The 23434-nt window shown below is 48.0% G+C and overlaps 1 protein-coding gene across 1 annotated transcript in view; it reads left to right on the forward strand.

The window, feature by feature from the left end:
• Window positions 1–18505, forward strand: part of LOC135900044 (uncharacterized) — a 554543-nt gene extending 536038 nt beyond the window's left edge. The window contains exons 20-24 of the mRNA XM_065429465.1: window positions 1233–1460; window positions 5303–5500; window positions 5855–8273; window positions 10731–10865; window positions 13676–18505. Coding sequence (XP_065285537.1) covers window positions 1233–1460; window positions 5303–5500; window positions 5855–8273; window positions 10731–10865; window positions 13676–13895 — 3200 coding nt within the window. The 3' untranslated portion in view covers window positions 13896–18505. The remainder of the gene's footprint in view (window positions 1–1232; window positions 1461–5302; window positions 5501–5854; window positions 8274–10730; window positions 10866–13675) is intronic.
• Window positions 18506–23434: the final 4929 nt, after the last annotated feature.

The following is a 23434-nucleotide window of genomic DNA, read 5'->3' on the forward strand; positions in this document are numbered from 1 at the left end:
CCACTTCTGATAGACAACACTCTTGCGGCACCTACAAGCAAGAAACACTACATACTTCATACCTTTAATGCTTCACGGCGAGCCGGCCTAGTTGCAATTGATTCATCGTGATGCTTAGCGCTACACAAACAGGGACAAAGAGAGATACACAAGGACTAGTGCTTTCTAACTGGTTTTATTATTCGGAATGCTGCGGCTCGATGCGGCGTTTGAGCCAGGAATCCACCATTCCCCATCAACGAGTACGCCCGGTACTAGAAATGAAGGAAAAAAGGTTTATTTTACATCAGTTACACTGACTCCAGATACGGAAGCGAACTCTATGCAGAAGCATATTAAACGTCTGAGTTCACATGTGGACACGTCAGCACCTTCTCACTGCACGAAAGGTGTCCGCTTTTAATACCTTCGTCTTCCCTAGTTCACTAGACTAGGGAATCTGATGACTGTATCGCGGCCAATCACAATCGTATAATTGGTCGCAATATCCCGCCTATGATATTGCACAGTTCCGCAGAATTTTGTCTCCAATGTTGCTAATATGCCCCCACATATTTAATTCAAGCGCGTAGCAATCTGGGAATCTGAGATCGAAGCCGTTCCCACGGTAGCATTCGACGTTGGCCCTTTTCATCATTAGTTTAGGTTGGCAGGTGCTTATAGAAGGGCGTTTTGTGGACCCGTCAACAGTCGGTGTCAACGCTGAGTTGAATTCTGGATATGCGCTGATAGACGGGTTAGGTCGCCTCGTGGCAAACGTCTAATTAATGCCCTTGGCAAGGTTGAGACGTAACAGGAAACACCAGACATAAGTACCCTGCAGATCTGCGCAAAACATCTTAGGATTCCATATAGGGCCTACATAGCGATCACGTGAATTTTAATGCTGAAACTATCAGCTTAAAAGTGTTGCCAAGGTTATTTCTATCGTGCAGGGCACTAATTCCCACCCGGCTTTCCACATACCGTCAGCACCTAGGCTGCGTTCTGCGCTCAGATGCATGCAGAGGTTGCAGTAAGTGCTATTTGTTCCGTGCAGCTGCAGTAGGCTGCGGAGGTTACCGCTCATTCTGTTCGAATTATTGAGAAAACATGTGGCACAGAGAAATAGACAAACCAGAGCATAGTTTGAGCGCAGTCCTGTTATTGTCTTTGTGCCGATACTTTGCTTTACCAACAAAGTGAGCCCGACGACTGAACAAAGACATTCGGCGACCCTCATTCTGTTGCAGCGATGTTCTGCCACGTGCACGTGTGCGACGTGGGCGACGCCTGCAGCGGTCGTGGCAACTGCAGCGTGTCATCATCGGGGGCACTTCAGTGCTCGTGCCAGCAGGGTTTTGAGGGTCCAGACTGCACCCAGACAGTAAACCCGTGCGCGGGACATCCCTGCGGGCCCCAGGGCCGCTGTGTCGCCCACAACGGATCCTTCGTCTGCCACTGCAACATCTTCTTTGAAGGTACACTCATTTTTTGAGCATTGTACGTACAGCTGGAGACTGGGTCGCCTCCAGCACCGAGAAATTCTGTAAAAGTTATACTTTTGACGAGACACTGACAGTCTGTGCCAATCTCCCGCATTCCTTGGTCTACACAAAACCCTACTATCTCCTTGCAGCCTAATGGAGTTTTGTACTATAATCTCATAGCTTAACATTTTGACTTAAACCAAGAGCTTAGCATAAGCTGTACTCGACGCGAGACTAAAATGCTGGAAGGCATGCGTTCATTTCAGGCGATTACCTTCGAGACCAGCGGCGCAGAATAATCCTGTCCGGAACGCGATGTCGCCACGTAGGCTGGCCAGCTCAGTGAGGGTCCGTCGGCAATCTTGCGCTCCCTGAAAATCGTCTCAGGCAGAGCCTGAAGGGGTGTGCCCGTGACAACCTACACAGCATCTGTTCCCCAATTCTCTCAGCGTGCCTCGGTGGATGTATGCGTCCGTTGCCCGTGGATTCCACCGTGGCCCGCTGGGCTAAGACGGTGCGATTAGTGTGAATGTGCTGTTGACGCCGGCATCACTGTACTGCTTTAGGTGTAGTAGTTATTTAGACAGTGATGTGGGAATGTAGCTCACGAGATAAAAAGCGTTTTGAATTTCCTCAGTTAGCTTTCGGCTGTTGCAGTGCATTGTATATTGATGATCATGTGCCTTGCTCCACTCTGAGCGGTGGGAGTACAAAGGATGCTTCATACTCGTAGCATGTGGAGTTGTCGATTGAGTTGCCCAAACGTTGACCACTTTTACGCGTGGTCTTCTGTATTCGCTGTTACTTGTACAGCCTTATAGAGGCTTTATTACTCTTATTCAGTCTTCCACGTCTGAACGACGCAGTTGCTTTCTTTCACAAAACTCTATGAGGTTGTGCGCCCATCATACTTCGTGTACATATTTATTTCCACATGATAAACTAGCAAAGTGGCGCTAGCAAAATCTTGCAGTCGGAGTGTAATTATTCGTTTTCATTTAAAGCGAGAGACGGGTCTCTCGGTATTCGAAGGCATATATTTTCTGCCGTACAGCGTGTGTCCGAGAATAAAAATTGTTGAACCTTAATTGGCGTTTTTTATGGTGAACGCTGTTCTACAGATCACTAATGGGTCTTGAATGCCTTCCAGCAATCGGCAAGAAGGTCGGTCATCCCAAAATGTCGACGAGCAGAAAAAAAAAAGAAGTAATGCACTTGTCTCGGGGTGGCGATTGAACTTAAAACTTCTACACAACGGGCAAGGCGTTCTGCACAACCACTACACAGCGGAAGCTTTTTTGTGTGTGCTGTTGTCATTGTTACTGCCTGTCAGGCATAATATCCTTTTAGAAAGTAAGCGGGCACGCTACCTGCATGCCATATGTAGTGCTTACATCAAAGCGCTTAAAGTTCACCAAGTCATCAAAGCCGCACTTAGTTAACATTGGTCTGCTTTTTAAACATTTCCCACATGTGCTGTACATTGTCGTTTTTTCAACTCTACATGTAAATCCACGTTTCGGACACTTTTTCTAGTTTTCCAAAGATGGCAGACTTTCTATATCTTGTAGTACACCTCCTTCATTATCATGTGGGAGATACTGGGTACCGTGGGGCGTGATTAGTAGCTCCTTTTTTTAGTGTTCTCCTGAGTCTGTCTCAATGGAACACTAGCAAACATTTTTAACTGCGCGAACTAACGATCACAGAGAGACCAAACAAGGAAAGGCGCAGGAGCTTGCGCCTGTCCACGGTTTGCCCTCCCTGTGATCCCTTGTTCGCGCAGTTAAAAATTGTTCGTTAATATGCACCAACTTACCCAACAACAAGATCTTCTAAACTTCAATGGAACACGTCAAGACAGTTATAAAGATATGTTTCACAGTCTCTGGTTTATTGCGCAGCAAGCTGCGATGATACGTGCCACTTTGCGCATGCTTTGCGGAGTACTAAAGTCTGGCGTCGCGAGCGCTGGAACGCTAAGCGCTACAGTGAAGAGTACTTGTGCGCGCAGACGTATTCATTTGGTGATGTATTAGCAACCTGGGCCGCTATAACGTAAAGCTATTCCAAATTTTTCTATTCCAATTCTGGAATCAGCCCTCCGCGATTGGTCACAAACTTTCTTGGACCACCCCCACTTCGCCTGTCTGTCACGCGACGCCACGGAAACCGCGATAGCTCCCCATCTGATATGGCGTGTACACACCGATTATGCATGATTGGACCGAACAAAAGAAAATAGTTATTTTTGATTCGACGCCTTTTCGCCATTAGACTTCGTCGATTGGTCAAAAGTTCTCGGGCTGCACCCACTTCACCTTCCTGTCACGCGACGTCATAAAACCACAAAAACTTCCCGCGTCAAAGTGACGTGTACGCGTTAAAGATGCATTAATATGCCGAACAAAACTGAATTTTCTTCTGAATAGCCACAGGCTGCCCCATTCCGAAAGGAATAAAAGATGGCTGCCGCCGATCGCTCAGGTACTGGCTACACGTACCTGCCGGAGAGCATGGATTTATTTGCGTACAATAAGACTTTTTGCGTGGCCGTTTGGCATTTTCGAGCACTTTCGGCACGTTTACGACCTCGCTCTGCCAACACTTCTTTGCTGCGGATCCGTTTTAGCAGCATTCTTAACCTTCCGTTGCATGCCGCCGCGATTTTAGACCAGCCACTGCAAGCTAACTAAGGGAAAGCGGACCAATCGCAGACGCCGGCACCACCCTCTTCATCTGGTTACAGATTTTCAGTGCACTGACTCGGCCCCATCGAATGCCTCTCCACTTGAGCGTGCGCCTCGCCTCTTGTCAGCCAATTAGATGAGACAAGCCGTTCAGTGTAGGCAATGTTATTCGTTTTTAAATCCCACAAAAGTGACCCCCTATATATGAGGAGAGCGTTTGATTGGTCTGTTCAAATAAGCCTGCGGGTCACAGCCCGGTGCTTACATCAGCGTTTACGCAAATTTGACGTCGAGATTGGAATGAAGACATATTGGAATAGTTTTACGTTATAGGGACCCTGAAACACTTGTCAGAGGAAATGTCAGTGGATGAGTGGTCTCGAAACATTACGGTATAGTGTGGATACATAGTAAATTTCATAAATGTGTTTTGAAGTGCTTGTGTAAGTTTATTTCTCAGAGAAAACACAAGTTCCATATCGGCTATTGTCATTACATGTCGTTCGCGTTCAGAAGCGAACACTCGTAGTTTCTTTAGTTGATAATTCGATTGCCTATATACGTTGTCGAACCAGTTTTCATGCACCAACCGATAGCAGGAACGTTCGAAGAGTTAATAATCCCTAAAAGTTATCTTTTTTGTGGAACTCAAGTTACCAGTCGAAACAGCATTATGCATATTTTTTTTTTTCAAAGAGCGTTAAACAGGCTTGCACAACATGAAGTAAGCTTGTTATTGTAAATTCTCCGGCGGGTATAGAAGCAGGACGAAAAATATGTGGTGTATTTTTGTGTGGGCGAGGTGACCGTGTTGTGAGCAGACTTTCACACCGACTGCGCGCACCGCCAACAATACATTTAATTGCAGGCGATTTTTCTAGCGCCATTACACTGAATAATTTGGGCTTTTCTTGGCAACTGCAATAAAACGTAATGTCGATGTGCTAATTTTAGTAAGTTTGGCGTTACAATATGCACTAAGACCCTGCTACGCTGCAGATACCATACAGACATCCCGCAAAGAAATTTGGAAGTGTTTTCAAGAATATTCATACATAAAACGTGCTAATAATGCGCGTTGACAGTCTGATAATTCGAAGCCAGCATGAACCACGATCCAACCCTCTTTTTTCTTTCTTTCAGGGCTGCGCTGCGAGAAGCAGCTGTTCCGTCTGCCGTACCGTCCTCTCAGTCAGAGGATGCTTGAGGAGCCCTTCTGGTTAGGGCTGATCACCGTCTCAGCTGTGCTTTTGCTCATATTGCTAGTCTACTGCATAAAACGCAAGTTCGCCGACAAGATTGAGAAGTTTCTGGCCGAAGAGATTGAACGCAGCAAGAACAGTTGAGTAGCATGTTCATTACATTATTTTGCTACGTTGATCCGCGTATTGCAATGGGAACGTTTTCTTTCTTTCGTTTTTTCACGTCGAAAATATTTCGCGATTTATAATGCAGCAAGGAAGAAAGTAATTGATCATTCTTCATGGTTCGGCGTAGTGTATATTCGACGCTTGCAATGTGATGTATTTAGTTTGGTGATTCCGCTAGCCAAAATAGTCAAAGCAGTCGCCGACATGGTGTACAATGGCCGTATTCAAAGCCTGTCATTAAGCTCAACGTCCCGGACGGTCAAACTCTCTTAACAGTGAGGCCAATGATGAAGGGCTTACTCGGGTGCAATGTGGCTGTTCGCAGATCCGTCGCCGCCCGCGACACGTTACAGCCTGAGTTCCACCCAGCCGAGCCTGACGCCCGCTAGTCTGAGCCCGCAGCCATGTCAGCGGTCACTGCTGAGCCGCATTCGGCGGCACAGCATCCGAAGTGCGCAGGGCGGTTCCAGCCCGTCCGACAAGGAGCAGGGGGCCTGCACGTTCAGCTTCGATGAGCTCCTCAAGCGATCGTCGCAGTCCTCCGGCTCTAAGAAGCAGTCAGCCAATTCCAGCGACAGCGACAACCCGATGCCTGGTACCAGTGGTCCCGGCCCGGCTCCTAAGGAGAAGGAGTCCGAGACCTCGCGAATCCTAGCCTCGCTGGTCACTTCGTCGAAATCGCCGGGAAAACGGAGGATGAGTCTAGATGAGTTTATCAAGCTCAGCGAGCGCAAGATACAGAGCATCAAGCGCGAGGAGACCCCTGGGGACATATCGGACGTGTCAGTTGCCAGCGAGGGCAGCATGGAGACTAGTTTTATCCAGAGGACCGCAGAATTTCACTCCATCCGGGAGCAGTCGCAGGAGCAAAATTCTTCTTCGGACAGCATAAGCGCGGGGCCTAAGACCAGTGAGGTGCAGGTCGAGGTGACGCCGATACCCGAGTCTCCTTCGCGATGCTCCACCGGGGCTGAAACCTTGTGTCGCCAGGACGCCGTGGCCAGTGGTGGTTCACGCTCACCGTCGCCGCGCTCTTTTGTCGAGCAGCAGTCGTCCTCGCTGGAAGAGAAGACAAAGGAGACGCCGAGTGCGACGACGGCAACAGAGACGGCGATGGTGGCGGAAACGCTGGCAACTCCTAAGGCAGAGCCCGGTTCGCCTAAAGCTGCCGGAGGGGACCCAAAGGGTGCTTTCTTGGACCTGCTTCAGAAAACAATGATGGCCGCCTCACCGGCCACGTTTCCCAAGTCCCCAACGAAGCAGCAGCAACAACAGCAGCAGCAGCAGCAGCAGCAGCAACAGCAGGACCCAACGCAGGTGTCTATGCTAAGCCTACCGAAGGTGGGCAGCGGCTGCAAGCAGAAGGCCACGGATCTGAGCGTCCCGAGGAAATATTCCGTCGACCTGCCGATGCCCAAGATCCTGATCACAGCCAACATGAGCTCCTGCGAGTCCGAGGAAGCGCCGAGCCCACCCAGAACTCCGAACCCATCCTGCAAGACCATGAACTACCTGAGTCCGCTCACCATCATGTGCTCCTCAGCGGACCGCACCATATCGGAGTCGAACCTCAGCACGTCCGGGTACTCTTCGCTCTCCAGCCCGGGACTGTCCAGGTGCAACTCGAGCAGTCCCATCGCTGACGAGCTGGAGAACCCCGCGCACCAGGGCCGGCGCGCCAGCGTCTCCCCCAAGAGCGGCCATTCGCTATCGCCCAACTACCTGTCGTGCGGTACCAAGGCGTTTCAGTTTCCGGTGGCCCAGGCCTATCCATACCTCGAGGCACACCGGCCGACGTCTCCACTGCTGCAGAAGCGGAGGTCGTCCATAGGGGGAGCCCTGTGCCCTGCGACGCCGTCCCTCAAGGACCGCGTGACGCTCAAGGGCAAGTACCGCGCCACGCGGCACAACTACCAAACCACCAGCACAGAGGACTCTGTCGATGATGAGGGCATAGGCATCGACATCGCGGAAATTAGGATGAGCAAGTCATGCATCCGGGGCGGAGGCTCCGTGGACATCATCCTCGACACGGGAAAGTTCGACGTCCCCGAGCGAGACGTGTCCAGGGCCACGTCCCCGTTCGCCAAGAGCATCAGCTTCGAGAGCCCGCGCTGCCGTAAGGCGGACAAGCACCGCAAGGGAGAGAAGCACCGCCGTCCCACGCCGGGGAGCTCGCCCGGCATCACGCCCAGCTCCGAGTCGCTGCCCAACGAGCTGCTGGTGGCAGAGGCCAAGCTGTCGCGCAACCCGTCCAAGAGCAGCATGGCTGCTGCCGTGGCGGCCCACTCCACCTCCGACTCGGACGACGGCGAGCAGCGACCGCGGCGGCCCTGCAAGAGCCCCCGGGCCAGCAGCGCGCGGAGTCCCGTGGACGGCCGAGCCGCATCGCCCCTCTTCGTCTGCCAGCGCTCCTCGTCCTCGGACTCGCTTCCGTCCACCAACGAGGATCTTATGGGCACCGATTGCTCGTCCACCGATTGCAGCGCCGACCGCGGCGGCCACCCCTTCTCCGAGCTGGCTATCGTCATCGACTCGTCGCACTGCGCGCCTGGTCAGACCATCGAGCTGATTCCGTGCCTGCCCCGCCTGCGCGTGCACCCGCCGCCGCAGCGTCGGGAGGAGGCCACCAACACTCAGCCGCACTCGGCGCTGCCGTCGCTGCGGCTCATCTCGCCCGAGGGCAGCACCAGCAGGAGCCTGGACGAAACCGCGGAACCACGCTCGCCCAGGCCTCCCAGGAGGTAAGCAGTGTCTTTCGCCACGACGATGCGGCTTTACAGTTCAATGCAGCGTGTCCACGTGTCTCAGCTTTATTGGTCATTGAATATTTTTGTAGGCGGAAACCTCGTTCATAAAGATAAACCTTTAACATGCACACCAACATCTCATCAGATATTTCGTGTGTGCGCCTGTCTGAAACACCGAAAAAGTGGCAGTTTCACCTGAAAAGGCGAAGCATAGATAGCGATAGCAATACATTAAACTACACCAAGTAAATTGGCTGTATAAATTGCAGTAAACATTCGATTACTAATTCAATTGACATGCACGGAGTCAAGCGTTCGCAGGCAAACATGAACATATATCAGTCGATGACCGCGAACACTCGTCACAACGCTGGTGTGACGAAGAGTGCGGGCAGTAGGGAGCAAACACTACCTCCAACACAAAGCGAGCGGAAACATAGCGTGCGTGAAGCCACCAGCCATCATCGGCTCACCCACAGCTTTGCGCCCGCCACATATAACTCCAAGATGCCGTGCGTGGCCTATGTATGCACTCAGTCGCGCGGAGGGCCATGCGTAACGATGGTCTGAATAGAGGAGGAGACGCGCGCTCACCTGCACCATCCCCTAGCATGCGTTTTATCACGTGACCTTCAGCAATGGATGCGCATAACGACGGTGCTCATCAGGCCATCATGTTTCTTTGTCGTTCTGTTACTGCGTTATACTGTTATACAAAGGACAAAAAAACAGAGACTGACATACATTACGCACACGTGTCAGTCTTTCTTCTTTTTTTACCTTTGTATAACAGCATAGCGCAGTAAACAGAGTGATGTCTTGCCGACTAGTTCCAGTCGAAACCTTATTGATAGTCATGCTTCTCGGCTCATCCTCGCACGCTTTTTCTCGCACTCACAGCATACGGCGCACGGGGTACGGTAGGATCTTATTGCGCTGGAACTTTACTCGTAACATCACGGTGACAGCGAAAATTTCCTTGTAGTGGCGCTATAATTGCTATGGCAATAAAACGAAGTATCTTTAAACTGGTCCTACTCCCAAGAGTACACCACATGAATGTTAAGATCGACTTGACGGCACGTCTCAGGAGGGTTGTCATTTCGGCGCCCTTCATCTCAATACAGAGCTCCATAACATCTTTTGCAGAGCGGAAGGAAGTGAACTTTACCACTTGTCTAAGTGTCGATGCCCTATTCAAGAGAGCTCCCCGTCGATCTGAACATCGTGTATGCGTGGCCAGGAGCGGCCACAAGATTGATTGAGCAGGAGAACTGCCAAGATATCCTTTTACTTCGCCCTTGGAGTCAGTGAGCTGCCGAGGTTGAGTGTCCATCAGTTGAAACGAAAATCTTCACGGCTGTCGCTAAAACCAAAATTTTTAGCAACAGCTGTAAAGATGTAAATTAATTCCGGTGACGTGGACGCCTACGCGCACTTTCCTATAGGTGACTGCATCATGCTCAGAAAAATTATTAGCTTTTACTAACGCTCGTATTAGGGGCCATCATAAGTCTCTAGCACCGGCAGATGCGTTGTCTGGTCTTATGGATGCGTTTCAATTAGTTTGAAGTTTATTTCAGGCAAACAGAAAAAAGTCCGTCTCGCCCGAAAGGCGAAGCATTGATAGTGATAGCAAAGTATTAGACAACTACAGCAACTACAGAAAACTACAGTAAGGTTCTTAGCTTTATGGACAGTATAACTTGCGTTAAACTTTCAATGCTAATTAAATGAACAAACGTGGTGTCACGCGCGCACCGGCAAACACGAACAGATATCGACCGATGACTGCGAGCACTCGCTGTCACAACGCTGGCGTGATGAAGAGCGCCGGCAGCGGGGACCGAACGCTTCGTGCTGCCTCTCGCTTCACGCCGAAAAGCACCGCATAAGGCTACCGGCTATGTCCCTCCGCCCTTAAGCTTTTCACCCACCACAGATTACCTCCAACACATGCCGCGCGGGGAGACGTGCGCCCTCCTCTGCGCGCTTGATCACGTGACCTCCAACATTGCGCCCGCCGGTAGAGGGCACGCATCAAGTCACCATCCTTCTTGGCTCACCCTTGCGTGCTTTTTCCTCGCACCCACATCATACGACGTGCGGAGCACGATCTTACGGCACTCGAACTTTATATGGAAGATCACGGCGACCGTGATAGTTCACTTTGAGTGTCCGCGTAATTGGTATTGCAATAAATTGGACCGGTGAAAAGGCAAGAAAACCAGACAGAACGCCTGCCCCCCAAAATAACACAATGTTCAGCGTTATAATTCCATAGAAAGAGTTAATGGTACTGGGAAAAGATCTTAGGTCTCTGTATTTGGACCATTTGGGGTGTTACCTTTTTTTTTCAGAGTAAACCCATCAATCTTGCACGTAGTGCTAGATGCGACTGCAGCCTACAACATCCTTCTCCTCCTTACCCATTCATATTTTACTTTCCAGATCTTCGCTGAGTCCTTCTGGAAATCAGAGCTCGTTTTCGGCCGGTGAAGGTGGCAATAAGATTCCAACGTCTCCAACACCAACTCATCATCAAATACTAAAGCGGCAAGAGGCGCTCGTGGAAGACGATGGCAGGTGAGTAGATTGAATATTATTTAGAATCGAATTAGCCTAATCTAGCACCGATTTTAAACCTTCACGAGCGAGATGACGAGATAAAGAAAGTCGGTGGGTCTCGCGCATGTATGAGAATTGGTTATAAGCGAAGCTCTCTTTGTTATTTACTGAAATGTCCTCACTGTCATTTTCACTTCTAGTATATAGCCAACAATCCTTGCTCAGTGCCCATTTTGTTTAGTAAACTTCTTTTTCGACACTCGGCTGCTTCTGTTACCATCTTCTGTTGCTTGTGATATAATAGGACATGCTGGTGCCTATAGGTGGCGCCGGCTACTTCTCGCTGCTTGTCGCGACAATGGACAAATGGCGCAACAGAAGGTCCCCGGACTTTTGTGTGTGGACAACATAGTGCTACTAGCAGACAATGCTATAGATTTACAGACACGTGCGAATACCTGTCGCAATGCAGCGACAAATCTAGGCCCTAACATTAGCGCAGAGAAATCGGGAATTATGATCTTTAATGAAGAGACGAGTAACTACGCGGTGTCCAATCAACAGCAGGTCATACCCATAGTCAAAATAAATACTTTATGGTATACATAAAACGAAAGAAAGACTTGCTCAAGCACCGACCAAGATAATTTGAAAATAGAGTGGAAGCGGAATGCAGCGTAATGAAACATAGAGCACTTTGGGGCAACAATAAATATGAGGTGGGGCCTGGAATTTAGGGAGAAATAATGGCATCAGCGCTAGCATTCGCAAATGCCATTCTGCGCTTAAAATCGGATATCTTGTCGGGGTTGGAAGTTAACCAAATATCGGTACGCCGGTTGGCTTTGGGAACCCACGGCAAAATCACAAATGAGCCGTGTAGGGTGACATGTGTTGGACCTCGTTTGAAGTCTAAGAAGCGTAGAGCAAAATTAGTTTTGAATACTCAGGAAGATGGATCAAAATAGGTGGGCGGCTAAAGTCCACAAATATCTGTACCTGAAAAGCGTGGACACAGAATGGAGGAATAGTTCAATAGAGTTGGCAACCAAGTACAGGGTTACTTAAAGTGCAAATAGACAACCAGGAGTCATCAAAAAGAAAGTGAAAGAAGCAGAGACAGTGAATTGGAATCAACCAATGGAAACAAAAAAAGACCATGGAGATTTACAAGAATGAAAAGAGAGAAATTAGAAGAGAAAATCTGTACGATAACACGAATGGAAATGCCTTGCTATTTGAGGTTGTAGCTAGTTGCCTAACGGTAAAAAAACATACCGGAGCAAATATTCGCAATAGGATGAGGCATGTGTGAACGGAAGCAAAAAAACCGGAGACACTCGACACCTGCTAATGGAATGCGAAGGGATACAGCCAGTGAGACCCGTAGGTAACGCACACCTTCCAGAAGCGCTGTGGTTTAAAGTGGACTGAAGCGTCAACCGGTCAGCAGTCGAGACGAGCAAAAGGCGTTTAGAGTATTGGTGGAAATAAAGCAGGAAAGAGATTGATATGACTGAATCCGTCACAGGCATAAGTGCCGGCACAAGGTACACATAGAAGTTTTGAGGGAGAGAAAAAAGATTAAAAAGATGTATACAGAAATGCTAAAATGAAAAGCTTGTATAGCATACCTGAGTAACTCAAACAGGCCAGGTGACTATTTGCGACCGCCCCGTTTCAGAGGGGGTGTCAATAAATCGTCATGATCATCACCATGATAGCTTGACAAAAAAAAAAAGAATCCGGATCGAATGCACATGTTAGAATCGATGTGAAGCGAAGCTGTAGTGAAGCAGTTAACTACATCTTGTACAAAACGGTGGGGCGTACAAGTGTGTTAACTTTCATCATATGCAGCATGCAACTTCATGCAATATTTATGTTTATCCACCACAAAGATCATAACTTTAATATATCATGCAGTGTTTGGTCTTAATGCACTACACCGCTCACAAGCCATGCCGAAATGAAAGCGCCAAATCAGGCGGATGCCCTGTTTGAGGCCTCTACGCAGCGATGCAACGAGGGCGAAGGCGACGTATGACGCTTGTCGAGAGAAGGGTGGGAATGGCAGGTGCATGGCACAGAGAAGTGCGACACATATCTAGATGCATTACGGATTCTATACTTCTTGTGTCACAGTGGCATTAGTATTTTAAATAGGAGAAAGCTCAGATTTAAAATATTAACGCTGCATGCCTGTACTTACCTTTATCGTGGAAGGCAGAATTTTGTGCAATAAACACAAATTGTTTTTATTACTCCCGAGTTCGGCGAAAGGACGTTTTATGCCTTCTAGAGGCGGCTATCTTCATTAATGGTTGCAGCACATGCTCTTTCACGCCCACCTTTTCTTAGCTTTATATCAAGGGATGGCATACCCCCCGGCCACCCACCACCACCATCACCACCGCCGTCATTGTTGTTAGTGTGGCTTGTGAAAGTTTGATCGGTTTCCTTTTCAGATGGTACCTTTCTAGACATTATGCAAAATAGAAGTGAGGCGTGCAGACAGGACACAAGAGTAGAGAAGTGGACACCACGAACGCCGTGGAAGGCGGCGTTCGTGGTGTCCACTTCTCTACTCTTGTGTCCTGTCTGCACGCCTCACTTCTATTTTGCATAATGAATCCTTACCAACTAGCTCAGCTTTCTGTCGTTCTAACCTTTCTAGACGCAGTGTCTGCTTAAACAACGCGGCCACTTTTGGCTGAAGACACGCGCAAAGTGAAAAAGAACAGTAAAAGAATACCTTTCCTCCGCGGTGCTGGGTTCCAGCCATGCTTTCTGAGACGTTCGTTTCTTTTCTCTCTCGCGCATGGCAGCGATGAATCGGTCAGCGAGACCACGGTGCTCCTGCCGCGCAGCCCCAAGCAGCAGCCCGGCGGCGCCTCCCCGAGGAGCGGCGGCGACAGTGCCAGGGCGCGCACGCGGATGGGCTCGCCTTTTCCCTCATCCCTGGACTCGGCCGACGGTGGAACTCAAGGCGGGCGGGACGGTGACGCGACCGAGGACCTCTACGACTCCCCGGGGGACGTCGTCTGAGGAGCGCTAAGCGCTCTCGCGTGACGTGCGCGTTTTAGGCGCGCGTTTCAAGAGGCGCGGCTGCCTCGCTCTCGTGTTTCGAAGGGAGGGGCGTCTTAGGCGCTGGCGACCCACTGCCGAGACCTAGATAATGTTCTCGAGTACCCAGCCGCAATCGTTGATGTCGTTCTTACGCCCCGTGCTGTAGCGAGAGCCACTTTCGGTTGACTTATTCTGCTGTGCGAAAGGCTCCTTTCGGACTGCGATATTAGCTTCCCACATTTCACGTTTTCGGCGGCGGCGCGAAGCTCAGACACCGGCGTGAAAACGCACGCACACCTTTGGTGCCACCCCCCCGCATCGCTTCCCATCACTCCCGTCCATTATAAGGACGACCATGCTTGCCCTCTGTTCATTCGGAAATCCCTCAGGTGAGCTCCCTGACTGGTGCCTGACGTCATCAGTATGGTCAGTAAAACAGGCTGCAGAGCAAATACTGGCCACACGAAGAGGTCTTGAAATGGCGCTGAAATTTAAGGAAGAAATAAACTGCAGCCACGACTCAGTGAGCTGTTCGCCACCAATGGTCTGAATACCCGCGTGTCAGCAGAAAGGGCTCTCGAACCAATCTCTTGCGTTGCTCAGCCACGTGCTTGGCAGATCGCGATCTACGTTGGCGCGAAACGTTGTACAATGCGCTGTTCGCCAGTGTAGTCGCCACAGTGTAGTAGTTATCTGTATAGTTTTGGTGGCCTATTATGCAGCCGACCGAGAGTACAACACTTTTGGGCTTGTGTGTGCGTGCGTGCCGGTCCTGTGTGCGACGGAGAGCACACGGCCTCAACCAGCACCACTCCCTTAAGAGCGCAAGCAAGGCAGCCGCGCCGGCACTTTTCTCTACCGGGACGAAGCAGCGAATCGCCATACCTCGCGGAGGTGAACAGCTGCTCGGCCCTGAGTGTTTTAAATAGCTTTTGTTGTTTTCAATTTTGCTGTTTCAGCGCTACGCCGCGGATACTGCGTGCGCCATGCGTTAGTCGTAGTGGCCAAATGGAGCTCATTTCCTGTCTGATGCTCGGAAGCACAGGTGTACAAGGTGTCATACTGCATCATATTCTTCTCTCAGAAAGCTCAGAGCCGCTGCTGCTGCTGCTACTGCTGCTTTAGAGTGGAAGGAATGCACTTCATAATTTTTATATAAGGTCGTGTTCATTGTGCATACGCTATTGGAGGTATTCTATATGCAAGTACTGCGGCGAAAGTCGCTCACTTCGATAGAACTCTCTATGTGAAACAGAAACGAGGAGACGAAGTTGTTTTCTATGTTCGTGTCTGGTGCGGAGTCATTGTCATTGTTTAATTTACATGGTGCTGAACTGCTCGAGAATTTCCAATTCTGTGATTGATAGCAACGTTTCCTGTTCTTTGCTTTAATCCACCACAGACGCATCCACATTGCCCTTGAAGAAAAATATAACGCGAAAATCACCAGTCCCTTCGCAAGAAAACCGAAACTGTGCATTGAATGTTGTATGCTGCAGTACTGTTGGCACCTCATTCACGTCGCTATAACTGTGACTGAGGCTGCGTTAAAAAAAAGAAAAAAGATGAATATGGCGCTTTGTCTGGAGCAAGCAGTATTTATTTCTTGTGCTGAAAGGCATTTCAGTACACCTTCTGGCCTTCGTGCGCCGTAGATCGTAGCTCCTGTAGCGTCGCAGCGTGGCCAGCTTATAGAAACTCCCAACGATTCAGGGCTTGAAACCATGCGGTTTATAGATTCTTATTCTCAGAGTAGCACATGTCGAGTCACACTCGGCCAACAGTGACCAATTCTGCGGATGCGAGCTGCTAATGGCACAAGCAGAGTGTTAGTAATAGTGTTCAACTTTCGCTGCCAACAAGAAGGTAACAAATTCTAGCATGGCAGCTTCAGCTATACCCAAAGTTTGTTCGTGTGCGTGCGTGCGTGCGTGCGTGTGTGTGTGCGTGTGCGTGTGCGTGTGCGTGTGCGTGTGCGTGTGCGTGTGCGTGTGCGCGTGCGTGCGTGCGTGCGTGCGTGCGTGCGTGCGTGCGTGCGTGTGTGCGTGTGTGTGTGTGTGTGTGTGTGTGTGTGTGTGTGTGTGTGTGTGTGTGTGTGTGTGTGTGTGTGTGTGTGTGTGTGTGTGCGCGTGTGCGCGCGCGCGTGTGTGTGTGTGTGTGTGTGTGTGTGTGTGTGTGTGTGATTTTTTTTTAGTTTTTTCTCCTTCGTTCAAGATAAGGGCTAAATAGTGCAAAGGGACCCTTTCGACAAAATTAAGAGGCGTATCTATAAAGTACGCACAATTTGTCAAATAACTCCGCGTTGGCACTTGAATTGCGGGCTTTCGTGCACGCTTATATTGTAGACGTCACATCCGGAGTAACTGGATGCACCGCACCTATGAATTCGGTCTCCGATTCTTTTATTGAATAGGTTTTGGGCGTCTACTGTGACTTGTCCAAGCTTCGCAATAAAATAACGAAGAAGTAATACACAGTAGGCGAACAAGACATGTCTCAAACTGGAGCCAACGTTTCGACAAGGAGAGAGACCCTTTGTCGAAACGTTGGCTACAGCTTAAAGCATCTGCTCTTCGACTACTCTTTATTACCGTAACTTGGGTTCTTGTATTACCGTAACTTGTAGAAGAAACATATTGAGAAGGTGGTTCAGCAACTCCAAAGGGGGTGAGAACGTTCGTAGCTTGAAGCGAGGCGGTAGGCGATCTTTATTTATTGATGACCTACTGCGTGTGGTCCAAGAGAAAGTAAGTAGGTACGACCACCGCGGCCAAAAGACCAAAACCGGACCGCAGAAGACCAGCGGTGGCACGAGAGAGTTAATACGAGCACCAACGATAGCAATTGCAGTTAGCTTTCGGTAGCCTTTTCGAGAACTTTCATTAATTGTGCATTTATACCGCTCTTTGATGATGCGGCACTGCACAAAATTTTGCCGCGTATGCCGGTTATCTGAATTTTTGTGCTCATTATGGGGGAAAAAATGTAAGCGGCGGTTTGCAGAATTGTTTCAAGGGGTTCCACGTCCTAAAGCAGCACTGCGGTTATGAAGGACGTAATATTGGACGACTCTGCAATAATTTTGTCCTCCTGGGTTTCTGTAATGGGCCACCTAAGCTGACGAGCGTTCTCGCATTCCACGCCTCGCATGATGCGGCCACCATGAGTGCAAATCGAACCTGCGACCTTGTGCTAAGCAGTAGAGCGTTTAGCCACCGGGGATGGCAAATAAAATTAACAGGTCATAAGGAACGGAGAGCTATTTTGGCTATTTAGTTAGTGTTGTCATGGTCCGTAATATTGTTTTTGTTTAATTATTGCAACGGACTTGATGTCTGGATACTCCTCGTACAGTATGATATCTAAGGTGTGATACCTTGTAACATTCCTCAAGATATTAGACAGGGCCTTTTTTTTCTGCTAATACCATTACTTCGGGATACCTACTTACTATTTGCTGTGACCGGTGCTCGGAACTCTATGATCACTACCGCCAAAGTAGCTGCCTAGTCTCTATTCAATTTTGTTCGTTGCATGTAAAGTAGTTAGAATTTTTTTTTCTTCTTAGGTAGACGTGCTACCTCCACATTTGCCATGCTTATCGGAGCGTTCTCGACGTAGTGTCAACATTTCGATATCTGTGTGCGCGAACAATTGCGCCTGTATAAGCTTTGCCACACTAAGTAAGCAGCGCGACGCGTTATCTCGCATAATTGCAGTTGCTAGATAAATACTAAAAAGCACGCATGCGCACACGCGTCTGTACTCACGCCATTGTTGTGTAGGCTTAGCTAGCTTATCTTTAAGCTCGTTGTTAATTTATTAAAATCACGAACCGCCCCATTGCGCACTTATTGCGTTATGCAAAAAAGCTACTTTCTTTTTTGTGCTTGGTGATTCACCACTTGATTTATTTATATTGGGAATATGGGCAACAAATATGCGGCCGGTCTTTTCACAACGACGGGTGCTTTGTGCGCCCATTTCACCATATCGACGCGTTTCCTTCCGTCTCAACGGACGGTATAGGTCGCCCCCCTCCCCCTTTTTTTTTTGCGCGCATAGTTTTCTTTCGAGATGAACTGACAGTGACACACTTCTATACGCAGAAGACAGATATGACGGTAAAATTCAATTTAGAAACGCGACCGCTTTGAGGTACTTGCCGCAAGTACCAAAAAAAAAGGAAGAAATAAATATCTGCCTTCACCAAGCCTCCAGTGAACCATTTATCACATGCTCCGGTTCGGCATCGCCAGTGCGTGTTACTGGGACGGTTAGGTTCTGAACTTTGCGCGTCAGCGAGCGTTACATCTTTTTAAACCAAGTTCACCAAGTTACCACGTATTTCTGACAGGAACTTGTAACGATACGCCAACTGTTTGGCGTTTGCCATTGCTTACCGACTGCTCTTGAACGATGTCCTACAAAGGGGCGCTAGACAAGAAATGCGCTGCTAGGTAGTTTCGTAATGCTACGGATCACTGGGATGGCGATATGCTGCCATATATGTAATGTATGCGCCTGCCGTGTCAACGTACACAAGGTGTCCCACGTAACTTGAGTCAAACATTGCATATATGCAAATACCACGTAGCTGGACAGAACCAAGATAATGTTGCTTGGGGTCGCTTGGAGATTCTCAGATTATTTTTTTCCGCATTTCGCCTAATTGGAAAATTAGTCTTGATTAAGCAAGCAGTTTCTCAAATAATATAATTAGATGAAAAGCGTCAATGAGAAAACTGTAAAGCAACATGAAAAACTCCCGATACAGCTTTCTGTTGCTCAGTACGTGCTACATAAAAGTGTTTTTCCGAGCGTGAAAGAAGTCCGCAAATACACGCGAAATTGCCGCGTGACTGGCCGCTCGATGGATGGAATGCCCGGTCGGTCGTACGCTGATTAGATTAATATAACAATTGGCAGAGCCGTAGATTATAGTTCGATGCTCGCATAGTCTCGTATAAAATTAACAAGTGGGTAGTTCGAAAGTAAAACTAAGATCTCTTTGCACACGAGCTTCCATGCAATGGTTTCTTTTTCTGCCGTTATTATTATTATTATTATTATTATTATTATTATTATTATTATTATTATTATTATTATTATTATTATCTAGAATGTATCGCTTGTGTTCTGTTCTACTAATAATTCTACTAAGAAGGTACCGCGTCTACTCTATTTTTCTCCGTCTTACGGCAAAAAGATGAACATAATATCATAAAATAAATTAGTTAATTAAAATTTGGCAATAAAGTTTTGCATAATGAAGAGAGGTTATTGATAAAAGATGAAAGTTATTGTCAAGGTTTCCTTCTTCCTAATTAATGTAGCGTTGAGTTTCATGATTAAAAATAATAATAATAATTAAAAAAATGAAATCACGTGGCGTCAGACGAGCAGGTGGCGGATAATCGACGGCTGGGGAATGACGCATACTAGTTCTCGTGGCTGCGTATTTCAATCATTCGCGTTGAAAGTTTAGCCGTAATATTTCAGTGGAAGTTTTATTTTATTAAATTACCATTAACAATCTGTTGGCTTCTTAATATTTATTTTTGGTACGTATTGGGCACTATATTTAAGTTCAGGTGGACTCCCATATATATGTAAGCGAGTGTGCGACGCTTTTCAGGAGTGACGTGGATTTCCACCTTCGTGTCAGTACAGCAGGAGGAGCACTGAGCCTGCATTTCATCAGGACGCACCGATTGTGTGAGCTGGTCATTAGCCGCGAGGCGAGCACCGTTACATCTGGCAAGCTTTACGCGCTACAGATATTAGCTGTTGTCAATACTTATTTAGGCTCACCGTCAGCTTCATGGAGTAACTAAAAGAGAGGCGTCAGTCACTGGCGCGCCCGGCGTTACGCTTAAACGCGATAACATTAATCGCGCACTGGAGCCACTTGCGTATACTTCTAAATACGATCACAGTGTTCGGGAGATGTCATTAGGAGATCATAAGAATATGACTTGGCGCGGTCGTTTTGTATTCCTTATTTTCTCGTTTCTTTTTTCCTCGCCCCCAAAAAGCACATAATCATTCAGGGCTTTCTTGCGCATACATACAAAGGTGTAAAGCGCGCAGCCACGATTCTGAGCAATTCCACACTCCAGAATGGCCGTCCAAATTTAGGTAGGAAGTCTGCGATCTAAACACTTCCAGCTGAGGGCATCACGCGCACTATACGGTGTGGAAGGCACACTGTCGCGCAAGCAAGCGCCCAAATTTTAACGATGCACGATCACTCGTCGGTAGCCATTTGCAAGAGGCGCATCGTACGTGTGCGCCCGTCTAAGTTCCGAGTAACTTGGCTGTGAATGTGAACGAAGAGTTACCCCAGCGCACCATATACCCACGTACGTTTTGTTTTACTCGCTGAGCTCAGAGGGACAGACTGTTTACGAAGTCCGACAGTTGGACAGAGGATGTAAATAATCTGCCCGCTGTTTTTTTTTTCCTTTTGCGATCAAGCGTCAGTTAACGAGTTTATTTTGCGCATTGCCCCCAGCTCGCCGTAGCCCTCACGAAGAATGACATGGTGCAGGCCACTGATGCCTTGTCTGGTCGGCCGACGAGACGTGCGCCGAAGTGACGATGCACGGACAGTTTTTCTGTGGCATATATTAATTAATCAAGCGATTGGGGTAAACGGGACGGCTTGCATCCGCCTGAGAACTTTCATTTGTCGATTCACTCGCCCTCTCCCTATCATCTGTTCTGTCCCCCTAGTAGCCTCAGTTATAGCAGACAGACTTCCCCGGAAAGGCATATTTGCGAAACGCGTATCAAGACGATCGATTTTTTTTTTTTTAACTGCCGAGCTTTCCAAGTCACCTGTATGGAGGGGTTGTATCTTCAGGCTCCTCTCAGGGGGGCTCTGACCTCGTCTGAGCCACTGAGCGCTGCGGGAAACCACGGTTCGCCTTCGCTGAGAGCCGCACGCACTGCGCACAGGGACCAGTCAGTGGGTGACTCACCGAGGGGCTCGCACGACGCAACCCAGCGCAACCCAGTGCTGTTTCCTTTCGGGCGAAGTTGGAGGTTGCAGCTACTTTGGTGCTACCTGAGTAGTCATTGTGCTAAGCAACTCGCAGCGTTAACTGCACATAGTAGCCTGTCTCACCCGAATCCCTGTCGCATTCATCGTCATACCCCCTTTTTCGCGAACGAGTCAGTATTACATAACTCCCCATCTCTTGGAAACAATGAGGAAAGAAATCTTGGCGTTTGGCTCATCTAGCCCTCGATTTTAATGTGTCCATTTGACTGTTCACCGTCTTAAGCGCCCCCTTCTCAACCCGCCTTTCTCTCTTCTTTCTCTCTCGCTAATCTTTTTTTTTTTTTATACGAGAGGGGTGGGGGTATCCGCCAGCGAACCATAAGTGAGGCATGCTGATATCGCCTGAGGTACTTGAGTTTGGAGATAAGTGACGAATATACTTTGCTCTCCCTGTGGCGAACAGTAATTGTCATCAAGATACCTACTCGCAAACGCCTCACGCCTGGTAATATCTGTTTTCTTTAATGTATTCTTCTTTTTCTTCACTGATTTCGTGTGATTGACCATCATCTCTTCATTTTTGGTAAACTTAGTTAGCTTTCTTTCTGAATAAGCCGTGCTCCTCGATAGCGTTAAAGTGTTTTCCGGTCTTTGCAGCAAAACAGAAGTAGAGTATATTTATATAGGCAACAGCGCAGGCAACTGTACACGTCTAGCCCTCGTGTGATTTTATCGTCTTTCCGTTTGAGAATAACTGTGTGCCTTGAAATGCTTATAACTCTGTGTGTTATAGTGCGGTTTTTGTGTGTTTTCATGCATTCAGTTGTACGTTGCTTTAAGAATTTGAATGTACTTGCACACCCCGTACGCCCCTCTGTGTATCGTCGTCTCCACGCGAATCGTGCCCCATCAAATGTACATATCACTTAAAGCAGTCAGCACAGCAGTTCACTCACTCAGGCGTGTAAGTATGCAGGCGTTTCCCCTTTATCAGAAATGACATTGCGATATGTGTCACACAAGTCACGTCACAATGTCAGGGTTAAGAAGAAAACGAAAAAAAAACTTGATCAGAAGCTTCGACTATAACTATTTTGAACGGTTTTTGGTGCATTGCAGATGTAAAGCATCTCAGAGTTTTACTTGAAATGCATTCACCTCAACTCTCATTTCCCTAACTTAATTGTCAGCTCGTCCAAGGTGGTAATGGCTTTCCGCAGTTATACCCTCCCGAATATTCCGGAGAGAACACTCGCATCACTGTAAAATAACCGTTCACTTTTCTGGTGGGTTTGACTCATTGCGGGCCGAGGCACTGTAGCGCTTCGCTGCCACTCTACTATAGTTGTGACAACACAGTCGATAGGTGCTCTGAGCTAAAACTGCGAACTGTGTTATTCTCTGTTCTGATTCTTGGTTTCTTGCATGTGTGTTTGTGTACGCGTTTTCAGTCCTGTTCGTCGTGCAGGTAGTATTTGTGAGCCAGACAAAGTGTGAAGGAGCACGTTACTCCCAGTGTTAATCGTGAATATAAAATTAATTGCTTCATTCGTCTCCTGTGACATCCGGTTCGGCTGCCTATAAAGAAATGTCAGTGTCATGTTGTGAACAGCTTATTTCCTTGGATCTGCTTGCCTGCATTGTTCGTTTTTCTCCCCCTTTATTCTTCTTCTGCCTCCTACTTGCAGGTGTAAGCGGCTGCCGTAGAGCAGCAGAAAGCAGCTGTAGGCACACCCTGGATCTGTTTTGTTAATATATTTAATCACATTTTGAGGAATAACTGAGGGTCATTTGGAATAGTCAAAGCCTGTCGTCGTACGTGGGTGCGCACATTGCCCATTGCAGCATTTTTTGAGCATTTTATTTTGCTATTACGATCCTGTTAATACAGGGATAAACATAATTTGGAGCTTTTCAATATATATATATATATATATATATATATATCTGTGTCTGTACTAATAGCAATGCTGCAAATAACGAAAGAAAGCTCACGTAGAGGTACATTGAGTAGAAATCTTTAAAAAACTATTTTTTTATTTTATTTTTATTTACAACGGCTCATAAAGACATAGGGATACACCACGAGCGTCACCAGTGATAACACGGTTGAACTCCTTGTGTGTAATTTTTGTTTTGAGTTGTGATAGAGGAGATAGATAGATGTTTACCAAACTTAACCAACCAAAGCTAGGGTCAGCACATCGCGGCTACCAGTAGAAATGGCAGGAGCTCTAAATCTCCCCTTGTTCTTCCGCAGTCCCGCTGTCATACTTTCTGTAAATGTCACTCAACTAACCTATTTTACCTACTGTTACCAACTATGTTTGCAGCACACATAAGAATGCGGCGAGCTAGTTTATATTTTTAATACTTTTAGCATGCCCGATTATGCGCACGGGACGGTCTACGGGCCGCAAAACATAGAAAGGGGGGGAACGCGTGGGGTCAGTAGCTGTCAGCAGGCCTCCAATGTCACAAAACACCACGTCATTTTTCTCTCTTCGGC

This window comes from Dermacentor albipictus, chromosome 1 (assembly GCF_038994185.2).
Source record: "Dermacentor albipictus isolate Rhodes 1998 colony chromosome 1, USDA_Dalb.pri_finalv2, whole genome shotgun sequence".
NCBI classification, from domain to species: domain Eukaryota; kingdom Metazoa; phylum Arthropoda; class Arachnida; order Ixodida; family Ixodidae; genus Dermacentor; species Dermacentor albipictus.